The sequence below is a fragment of the Desarmillaria tabescens genome, assembly GCF_030435595.1.
Source record: "Desarmillaria tabescens strain CCBAS 213 chromosome Unknown EV420scaffold_54, whole genome shotgun sequence".
Classification (NCBI taxonomy): domain Eukaryota; kingdom Fungi; phylum Basidiomycota; class Agaricomycetes; order Agaricales; family Physalacriaceae; genus Desarmillaria; species Desarmillaria tabescens.
Window position 1 is genome coordinate 54,924 of NW_026848353.1, and position 11,008 is coordinate 65,931.

Here is an 11,008-nt window from a genome sequence, read left to right on the forward strand (position 1 = left end):
CTTGCTAAAGTACGTGTTCACATTGAAGAAATCCCTGACGAGGAAGATGCATATAGCTATCAACAGAGTTTGAGGAACTCTACAAAATCCTCACTGTACAGGCCATCCCTGAGTGTAAAAGTCCCCAGTAGCGCAAGTGAACAGGCAGGAGACTTAGTAACTGCAGAAGAACAACAGGCCACAAGTCCTGCAGCAAAAGGTGACCAGGGGAAGTCCTCACGTCCAAAAGAGGGAAACCTCGAGTACTATGTGGCAGAGTACCCTGATGACTACAAAGTCACCAAGCTAGAAGCTGAATACTATGATGACAAGTGGGACTGTGGCTGGCTCAAACCACACAGTGCGGAGTGGGTCAGGAGGAGGATTTGACAGGAATGAATGATGGACAGCAAGGAAGCCACCTTACGCATGTGGGTGCATCCTCGCCATCTCATCAAAGTTGATGCCGACTTAGTAGTGGACATTCAAGGCACACCCCAAGAAACTTACCGACAAAGGGAACAGTGCCTAGAATGGATGGAAGAATTACGATGACCTCCACACTATATCCAAGGAGGAAAGGGGTGCAGCATAACAATCAGAACCCAGATCAAAACCCTTGATACCGATGAAGTTAGGCAGGTGGAAGCCTTAGTAGATAGCAGTTGTACTGGTAGTTGTATAAATAAAACCTTTGTTCAAAAACATAAATTGAACATGGTTAAACTACCAAAACCGCAACCTGTCTATAATGCTGACAGAAGTCACAACCGAGGAGGAGATATCACAGAAGTAGTTGAACTCCACCTAACAATTGGCGATCATCACAAAAAAATTGACTTAGCAATCGTAGACTTAGGAACTATCAACATATTCCTAGGACATGACTGGCTAAAATGCCATAATCCCATCATTGACTGGAAAACCAGCACTGTGTCACTCTGCCAATGTGATTGCCAACAAATCCTGTTCCGACTTCCTGATGACGATCCAGAACAATCATGGGGAAATGAGGTTGAAGAAGGAGACACTATCCTAGTCATCAACTTTGAAGAAGCCTTCCACATTCGAGCCATGGGAAGCAAAGCCAACAATCTAGCAGCCAAAGCTAATGAAGGAAAAGAAAAGAAATTATTTGAAGAGATCATTCCCAAGCATTACCAAGACTTTGTCGACATATTTGCAAAGGAAAACTTCGACGAACTCCCCCCATGTAAACCCTTGGACCACACCATCAAGCTTGTCTCTAATGCCAAGGCTAGCCTAGATTGTAAGGTATACCCTCTTAACCAAGCCAAACAAGAAGAGCTGGACAAATTCCTGGATGAGAACCTCGAAATGGGCAGGATTCGTCCATCCAAATCCCCAATGGCTTCCCTGTTCTTTTTTGTGAAAAAGAAAGATGGCAAGCTTCAACCAGTCCAAGATTACCAAAAACTCAACAAGATGACCATCAAAAATCGGTATCCATTACCACTCATCTCACATTTGATGGACCAGTTGAAAGACACCAAATACTTCACAAAGTTAGATGTTCATTGGGGCTACAACAATGTGCAAATCAAGGGAGGAGATGAATACAAGGCAGCTTTCCGCACCAACAGAGGGCTCTTTGAACCAATGGTCATGTTCTTCCGACTTACTAATTCACCCGCCACCTTCCAATGGATGATGAATGACATATTCAAAGATCTCATTGTGGAAGGAAAGGTTATAGTATACCTAGATGACATCCTTATTTTTTCAAAAGATAAAACTGAACACTGATATATTGTACGACAAGTGTTGAAAATCTTAAGAGAAAATAAACTATTTCTCAAAGCAGAGAAGTGCGAATTCGAAGTGGAAGAAACTGAATACCTCGGAGTAATCATCAGTGAAGGAAAAATCAAAATAGATCCTGTCAAAATAGCCGGAATCCTGGATTGGCCAGAACCCACTAAGAAAAATAAACTACAGTCATTCTTAGGTTTTTGTAACTTTTATTGATGCTTCATCTGGCACTACAGCAAGATCATAAAACTGCTCATCATGCTCACAGGCAAGACAGAGTGCGAGGGAAGTTAATTGCCATTCATCATGACCACATCACGGTGGGACACCCCGGTATCAAGAAAACTAAAGAGTCGGTCCAAAGAGAATACTGGTGGCCTAGACTCAAAAATGACATGGAAAAATATGTGAAGGGTTGCGAAGCATGCCAAAGGACCAAGACCAGCACTCAACAAAGACATGCACCCCTACACCCTAACGCCATTCCAAGTCAACCCTGGGAACATATCATGGTCAACATGATCACCAAACTCCCAGACTCCAACAGGTATAATGCTATCTTAGTCGTAGTTGACCAATTCTCGAAAGAAATCATCCCTGTCCCTTGCTCCAAAGAAATAACGTCCCTGGGCTGGGCAAAAATCCTATGAGACCATGTCTGGGCCAAACATGGAATGCCCCAAAAGGTCATATCAGATCGTGGACTGCAATTCGTATTCAAATTCATGAAGGAGTTGTACGAGATACTACACATTCAAGGCAACCCGTCCACCGCATATCACCCACAGACAGACAGGCAAACAGAGCAAGCCAACCAAGAAATTGAAAAATATCTACGAATCTTCATTAACCACTGACAGAGTGATTGGAGTGAATGGCTCCCAATTGCAGCTTTCCAGCACAACAACTGAAAACACTCAGCGACAGGGTACTCCCCATTTGAAATCAATCATGGGCAGAAACCCCATGTCACCCCCATCACCATTAAAGAAGGCACCGTACCAGCAGTGGCAGAATTCGCAACAGAGATACAGAAAATCCATGAACAAACAGTGAAGGCACTAGAAAAGGCAGCAGAAGCCATGAAAAAACAGTATGACAAACACCAGTAACTGGCAAGAGAGTATCAACCAGGAGACAAAGTATGACCAGACTCGACCAATTTACATCTTCCAAGACCGATGAAGAAATTAGGTGACAAGTGAGTAGGGCTATTTGAGGTAGTATCCAAACATGGCACCTTGGCCTATAAGCTAAAACTCCCTGCCACCTGGAAAATTCATGATCGATTCAATGAATCACTCCTAACACTGTACATACCACCTCAATTCCCTAACCAGGAACAACCTCCAGCACCACCTCCTGAATTAGTAGACAGGCAAGAGGAGTATGAGATCGAAGAAATCATAGACCAAAGAGAAAGAATCAAGGGCAGAGGAAGAAACCGGAGAACCACAACTGAGTACCTAGTCAAATGGAAAGGGTACTCTCGGGAGGAAAACACTTGGGTCAATGAACAAGAACTGGACAACGCTCGAGAAGCCATTGAAGATTTTGAACAAGTCTCCTTTATTTCTTGACCACCACCCAAATGGTGGGACCCAGATGACTCTTGTGAAATCCCTGACTGGTCCAACATGATCTCCATAACCAAATCAGAAATCGACCACCTCTGGTCCAAGCAATACAGGAATACCTGATTAAACCAAACAAAAACGCAGATAGAACACCTGCATTAATCAGGGCATACCTGCTAAAAAAACAGCTTAACCACAGTCGGGGGGTAATATTATGATTTTGCCCTTATCTTATCTAATCTGACCTCATTGTAATGCTGCTATACTAAATGTCTGATGCTAATTGCATGGAGCTCCACATAACTATCATATGCTTAGACTCTTGTACTTATTATTAGCATACCAAAAGTGTATATAAGTAGCTCGACTGCAGGTCTTAAACTAAAGTTTATTCATCCAATAACTAGTCTGAAACTCACTCTCATATACTAAGCATGCACGCTCCCTGCACATAAACCTGCTTCAATATTAGCGCCTGACCGAAGTGTGAGTTACGCTGTACTGTTTGATCTTATTTGTGTAATTGGTCGCTAACAATCACTTGCAGGATAGTTGAATAGTGCAGCTTTCAGCATGTTGTTTGCAGAATAGCCAGGGTAGCAGAGAAAGAGAAGGTCATTGAAATATACAACAGTAGCCTGATAGCACTGAGCTCAGCAGGCATGAGGTGCAGCATGTGCTGGCAGGTGGTAAAATGGGAGATGGTATATGTAGTGGCAGTGAGTGTGTTAGCCACCAACTCAACAAACAAAGTCAAACAAGAGAACACCACTCGCACTTCAGTGGATCGTTCACAGTGTAGGCTATGCTGGTCTTATGAGTGGGTAACTAGACTTAGATAGTCATGGAGTGAGGAGCTATGGGTTGGGTAGATTAAACCTTAGCCAAAGCTGGGGTTTAGGCCAGCTGAGGCTCTACTTATATATACTTTTGGTATGCTAATAATAGTACACTACTGGATGGTAACCATGCATAAAACTAAGAGAGTTGTATGATGTACATGTGTTGCAGCACAATGTGAGAGTCAAGCATTGACAACATGTGAACTGTCCTAGCGTTTGGATGTACTGATAAGATAACAACAAGTGCTGAAAAGATAAAAATAGATCCACTGGACCTGTTGTAGCCACACTTCATACTCCTTTACTAGAGTTTCAGCATTGGCCATATTGGCTCAAGTGACCCACAAGTTTTCTTCAGCCAGGTATCCCTTCCTCATCATCTATGAGGTCGGGTGGTGGTCGACTAGGTTTTGGTTGGTTTGGGAATTCTGGAGGATTATATGGCATTAGTAATGCTTTGTTAAACCAATTGTGAATTTTTCAGTTGACCAGTAACTTTAACTCGTAAGCTGAGACGCCTTGTTTTGATACAATCTCAAAGGGTCCTACTCACTTGTTGTCAAGCTTTTTCTTTGGGCTTGGAAGGTGGAGATTGGTGGTATCCAGCCAGACCTTGTGGCCTATTTTGTACATTTCGGCATTTCTTTTATGCTTATCATATGCCTTCTTCATACTCTCTGCTGCCTTCTCCAGAGCTTTTGCAGCTTGTTGTTGTGTCCTTTTCATGTCACTCACAAACTTTTCTATGGCCAGCACTTCTCCCTTGTTCTTCTTTATTACCATGGTTTGGCTATCTCTTCCAAAGTTCACTTTGTATGGGGAGTATCCCATAGTGGAATGTTTCCAGTTGTTGTGAGTGAATGCCACCAATGGTAGCCATTCCACCCAGTCGTCCTGTCGGTAATTGACAAACATCCTCAAGTACTTGTTGATTTCTTGATTGGCTCGTTTCATTTAGCCGTCAGTCTGGGGATGATATGCCATAGATGGGTTTTCTTTGATGTTGATGATGGCATAAAACTCCTTGATGAATTTGGAGACAAACACCATTCCTCTGTCTGATATGATCTTTGAGGGAATCATCCTGTATCACACATAAACTTCATCACGCAATATTTTTGCCCATCCCAGGGATGACAACTCCTTAGTACATGGTATTGGAATGATTGCCTTGGGGGGATGTAAATGCGACCATCATAGTACAACAATTCGTTCTTTTTACTGATCCCTTTTTCATGATTTAGGGATGTTGCAATTCCTTGGTCCCAGTTGCTGGGGGTTTTGGTGAAGTGCCGAATTTTGGCATGAACTTCCTCCTCTGTCGGCATTTCCAAAGCTCTAAAGTGTTCAGGTCTTAACACTATAATGTCCTTGTTGTCTTCTTTTCCTTGTCTGTGATCTTCTCTCCTGCTTAACAGATCCGCCTTTAAGTTTTGAGCATCTGGCTTATGATGGAGTGTGAACTGATACTCTGCTAGCTTGGTGACTCATTGCACTTGTAGGTGACTGAGTTTTTGAGGCTTGTGGAAGTATTGGAGGTTCAAATGATCTGTCCAGATCTCAAAATCCTCTCGTGCCCCCATCAGGTAGTGTCTCCAGTCCTCTAAGGCAATCATGATTGCCAGTAACTCCTTGTCATAAATCTCATAGTTTCGTTCAGTATCGGACAAGGATTTAGATAAGAACGCTACTGGTCTCCACTTTCCTGCTTGCTCTTGTGATAATACTGCCCCTATCGCTCCTTCACTTGCATCTGCTTCTACTCGGAACTTTCCTTCATTGAGTGGAATGGCCAATACTATGTTGCTTTTAAATTTATCTTTGATCGCTTCAAAGGCCTTTTGTTGTGCTTTTCCCCATGTCCATTGAGCATTCCCGGTCAACTTCATGAGCAGTTTTACAATTTTGCTGTAATTGCATATGAACCATTGATAGAAGTTGGCAAATCCCAAGAAAGATTGTAGCTCCCTTTTCTTCGTTGGGGTAGGCCATTCTAGTAATCCGGCAATTTTGACTGGGTCCAGGTGAATAGACCCTTTGCTGATGATTACACCCAAATACTCTGTTTCTTCTACTTCGAACTCGCACTTCTCTACCTTTAGAAACAGTTTGTTCTCACATAAATGCTTGAGCACCTCCTTTACCAGCCTCCGGTGTTTGGCTTTGTCCTTGGTGGCAATTAGAATGTCATCCAGATACACAGTAACTTTGCCTTCCGCTATCAGATCCTTGAATATGTCATTCATCATCCACTGGAACGTTGCTGGAATTGGTGAGTCCAAAGAACATTACCAGGGGTTTGTATAGTCCCCAGTTAGTTCTAAAGGCTGCTTTCCATTTGTCTCCTTCTTTGATCTGTACATTGTTGTACCCCCATCATATGTCCATCTTGGAAAAGTATTTGGTGCCCTTTAGCTTGTCCATGAGTTCTGAGATTAGTGGAAGAGGATAGCGATTCTTGATCGTCATCTCATTCAGCTTCCAATAATCTTGGACTGGTTGAAGTTTACCATCTTTCTTTTTGACAAAGAAGAAGGGAGATGCCATTGGAGATTTTGAAGGTTGAATTCTTCCAGTGGACAGGTTTTCATCCAGGAATTTGTCTAATTCCTTTTGTTCGATAGGATTCAATGGGTATACCTTGCAGTCGAGACTAGCGTTGGCATTTGGTACTAACTCAATAGCATGGTCCCACAGTTTTCGAGCTGGTAACTCATCAAAGTTGGCTTTGTCGAATACATCTTTATACTCTCGATACTGCTCCAGGACTAATTCTTCAAATGTCTTCTCCTTCTTCTTCTCATTAGCCTTGGCTGCCAATTTGTTGGATTTGCTACCCATGGTGCATACATGAAACACCTCTTCAAAGTCCACTACCAAAATTGTATCCCCTTCCTCATATTCTTCTCCTCACTTGGTTTCTGGTCTGACATCAGGTAAAGAGAAGGGAATTTTTCTGCAGGAACACTGGGCGAAGGTCACCGCTCCCATTTTCCAGTCGATGAGGGGATTATGCCGTTGTAACCAGTCATATCCAAGGAAAATGAGCATGGTGCCTAGATCGATGACAGCTAGTTCAATGTATTTGCTGTGGTCTCCAATGTGCAGTCATACTTCTGCGTACTCCATTATATCTCCTCCCTTGTTTCGGGTTCCATCTGCATTGTATATGAGGGTCAAGTGAGCTGTCTTTTGGGTGTTCAGAAAGTGGCTTTTAGCCTATTTGCGGTCAATAGCACTACCTGTGCACCCACTGTCTACTAGTGCAGGAACATTGTATGCATCTAGGGTGTCAACAGTTTTGAGTTGGAGCTTGATGTTAACACTCCTTCCTTGACCACCTTGTATATACTGAGGCAGGTACTGCAAGTTGTCTAACCACTCTAGGGCCTCTTCCCTGTCCAGATACATTTTGTCTGCCTTCTCTTTCAAGCTTTCCACCAAGTCGTCGTTGACTTCAGTCAAATGTTGGGGGTGTACCCATCTGTTTAACACTCCTCTTGCTTTGTTTGTGGTCTTGGCTAAGTGGAGTGCATGTCGGGTCCAGTCAGAACCAAACAGTTGCATCCACTGCCATTCAGAGTACTCTGACAAAGAGTACTTGGCTGGTAGGCCATTTGGCTTCGTGGTCTTCCCCTGGTCACCGTTCGCTGTAGGTTTTGTGGCCCTTTGTCCTTCTACAGTTACTGAGACTCCTGCCTTTTTGCTTTCACTACTGAGGACTTTTCCACTTGGGGATGGCCTGCACAGGGAAGATTTTTTAGAGTTCTTCAAACTCTGTAGATAGCTGAAACTGTCCTCCTCATCCAGGACCTCTTCTACAGTTACTGCATTTTTGGAAGAACATAATGGTCCCTTCTGCCCACCCACTGAGGAACACAAGCCCCCAGTGCCATTATGTGAAGTGGGAAGACACACCTGAAAGATGTGAATCTCTCCATCAGGTTTGAGGACGATGCAAGGGTCGACCGTTCTTGAGGTAGATGCATGCCATGAATGCTCGTTCTCTGTTGCATCTGCGTTCCACAATACTACAGTCTGTTCATCAGCTGTCTTGCCTGGTTTCCTGCTGGCTTGAATCTTCGGCCCTCCTGGAAGTTTGATTCAAGGTTGGGCGTTGCTCCTGCTTCCGGGGGTGGTGTCAGTTACTGTCAAACCTTCATCTGGAAGCACTGTGACACTACAGGCCTCCACCTTCCCTGCTGGCTCTGCCCTCAACCTTTGTCATGTTCGCTAATTCTTCTTCCTTTTTGGCTTCTGCGAGTAATTGTTGAAGTCAAGCAGCATTGGCCTTTTTTTGAGGTGGCATCTTTACCTTCTTCCACTTGGACTTGTCTTCCAGGCCCTTGTTGTCCTGTGCCATGTGGTTCGAGAGACCACACTTGAAGCAGAGACTATCCTTCTTGAGCTGGTCGATCTCCATCAGTTGCCCTTGTCCACCATACGTCATGCCCAATGAGTCCTTTTTGTCACTGGAATTCCCAGAGCTACTGGCTTTTCCTGATGACCCTTGGTTGCCTCGACCTGAACTGTTATTTGAGGGGGTCTTATTGGGGTTTTCCCCAGACTGGGCAACATTGTAGCAGTAGTTGATGTTGATGTGTTCGATCCTCCACTTCCACTCTTGATAGGTTGTAGGACAGTTGTTGTCCCCATGCATGATGGTGTTCTTGATGGTGGGGCGTACTGCCTTCTCCACTGTCTCAAACATCTGTTTCTCATCACTATACTTGTTGCACTGAATTGCTAATTCCTTGAAGCAGGTGAAGAACTCCATGGCCGACTTGAAGTCTGCCTGTCAAAATTTTGGCCATTTCTGCTTCTTGATGGCCAACTCCACCTCCTCGTAGAACCTATTCTCTAGTCGGCCACGGAACTCGAACCAGTTGGGGTACTGCCAGTGTCCCCTTACTGCGTCTTGAGACACGTGCTCTTGCTGGTCCCACCATTCCTGTGCCACAGTCCGGGTGGCTGAACTGGTGGTAAGGCGGAGTTTGGGGGTCATAGTAGTGACCTCAGCATCCAATTGTAGTGTGGACTGGGGTACCCACTGGGCCGACTGTGCTGAGGGATCAGTGGCAGAGGCGGTGCAGGAGACTGGGACAGCTTCTGTGTGGTGGAAGCGTCGGCATCTTGTGTTGCATATCCTTCATCGGCTCCTTGGGCAGTGGCCCATATCGGGGGTATTATTGGCATTGGTGCCAGTCAGCAGTATGGGGCCCCAGGTTCCTTCGGATCTTTGGGGTGGATCATGTTCCAGATGTTTGCCGTTACGCAATACATTTCTACCATTATAATATTGGTCATTGTGAACTGATCATATATCCGGTTAGCACTAATGTAATCGATTCCTGCATTGGTCATCCGCCACCAAGGATCAGTGCAAATGCCATAGCCTATAGCATCAAACAATTTGTCCCAGTTCAACCCCCATAGGAGTACTGGGACCATCTCCACCACTGTATTGAGTACCTGATGGACCTGCCTCAGGATCTCCTTGTAGTACCCTCCTATGGGTGGTTTTGTTGGCATAGGGGTTTGGGAGGGTTGGATGGGAGTATGCCATGGCATAGCGGTGTGCTTCATCGTCATCGAGTACTGGAACTCAGGTTCAGTTTGCCTCAGTAGGCCATGACCACTTCAGGTTCTGTGACACCATATTGATGGCAAACGAAGTTTGCTGTGGGGTGATCGGAATCTATGACCCAGGTAGGACTTGGGGTCTCATTGGGGACTGCAGTTCCATCAAACTCGTGGGGCCAGGTACATTCCTCATACTCTCTGACCCTTCTCGAGAGTGCTGCTGCCTCTCTTCTGGTCTCCAGATGGGCCTTGACTTCTGAGAGGAGCCTGGCAGACTGTATGTCGAGCCTGGACTTGATGAGCATGAGATGGACCAGAGTCCAAGGTTGCTCGAATGGGATGACAGGACTGGCGAGTGCGTGGGCCTCTGTGATTTGTTGGTTCTTAGTGACAAAAGGTCGCTCAGCATCTCTGAGGGTTGGCAAATCTGGTCTAAGGGGACCATGGTACAAGGGGTATGCAGGGACTCCTTTGGAGTGCCACTCTGGCTCTGGGAGGGGAAGGGGGTTGTTGTTGGTTTCAATCCAGTCCTATATTGCTCATTGTCTCTCATCTTCAGAGAGGGGGGAACCGGGGCATGAGTAGGGCTCAGGGGAAGTGGTCTTGGCTTGTGAGAGTACCTGTCTAGTTGTCTCCTCTGGGATTCCAAAAACCTGGAATCCGTCTCCCCTGTGAACAAGGCTGCATGGCAATACCACTCTTTGTCCAGTGGTCCCAGCTCGAACTGTTGTGGAGGATGCTGGAGATGGGGACCTAGGATGGTAAGATCTTCCATCTGAGTCTCCACTGTGATGGTCTCCATTGAGGGCTTCTTCATATGCCTGGAGCGCTGAGAGGTAGAAACTTCCGGTACGGGGGTCAGGGGTCATTTCTGTCTATGACGACAGGATGAGGTCATTGATTGAACCATCACGTCTGATATAGTCTGCAAAATCTCTTTCTTCTTCTGGCTCTGACTTGACTGGGAGTTCTGGCTGGTGAGTGAAAGGTGTGAATCCTGTGCTTGAATGGTTGGATCCTGGTATGGACTCTGTGATGTCGACAGATCTGGATTGACTGGAGTGTGGGGATGGGACGGGTGTGATGGGTCGTCGTAAACGCGGGTTCCAAGGGTAAGGAGCGTTTTCGTAGGCCTCTGCAGGCTCGTCAAGGCTAACTGGCATCGCCACGTCACCTTTAGGCTCCGCCTAGAAGCGCCGCTTCATCCGGGAGAGTGAGGCCTTTGCTCTGTCTCAGTTTTCGGTGCCAGAATTC

At 45.4% G+C, this 11,008-nt stretch overlaps 1 protein-coding gene across 1 annotated transcript; it reads right to left on the bottom strand.

Annotated features, from left to right (window-relative positions):
- Positions 1 to 9,376: 9,376 nt before the first annotated feature.
- EV420DRAFT_1484632 (uncharacterized protein) lies at positions 9,377 to 10,623 on the bottom strand (the record flags this gene model as incomplete). Its single annotated transcript, XM_060470101.1, has 3 exons — positions 9,377 to 9,769; positions 9,808 to 10,284; positions 10,375 to 10,623. 3 exons carry the CDS (start codon positions 10,621 to 10,623, stop codon positions 9,377 to 9,379), a joined length of 1,119 nt encoding a protein of 372 aa, XP_060325082.1.
- Positions 10,624 to 11,008: the final 385 nt, after the last annotated feature.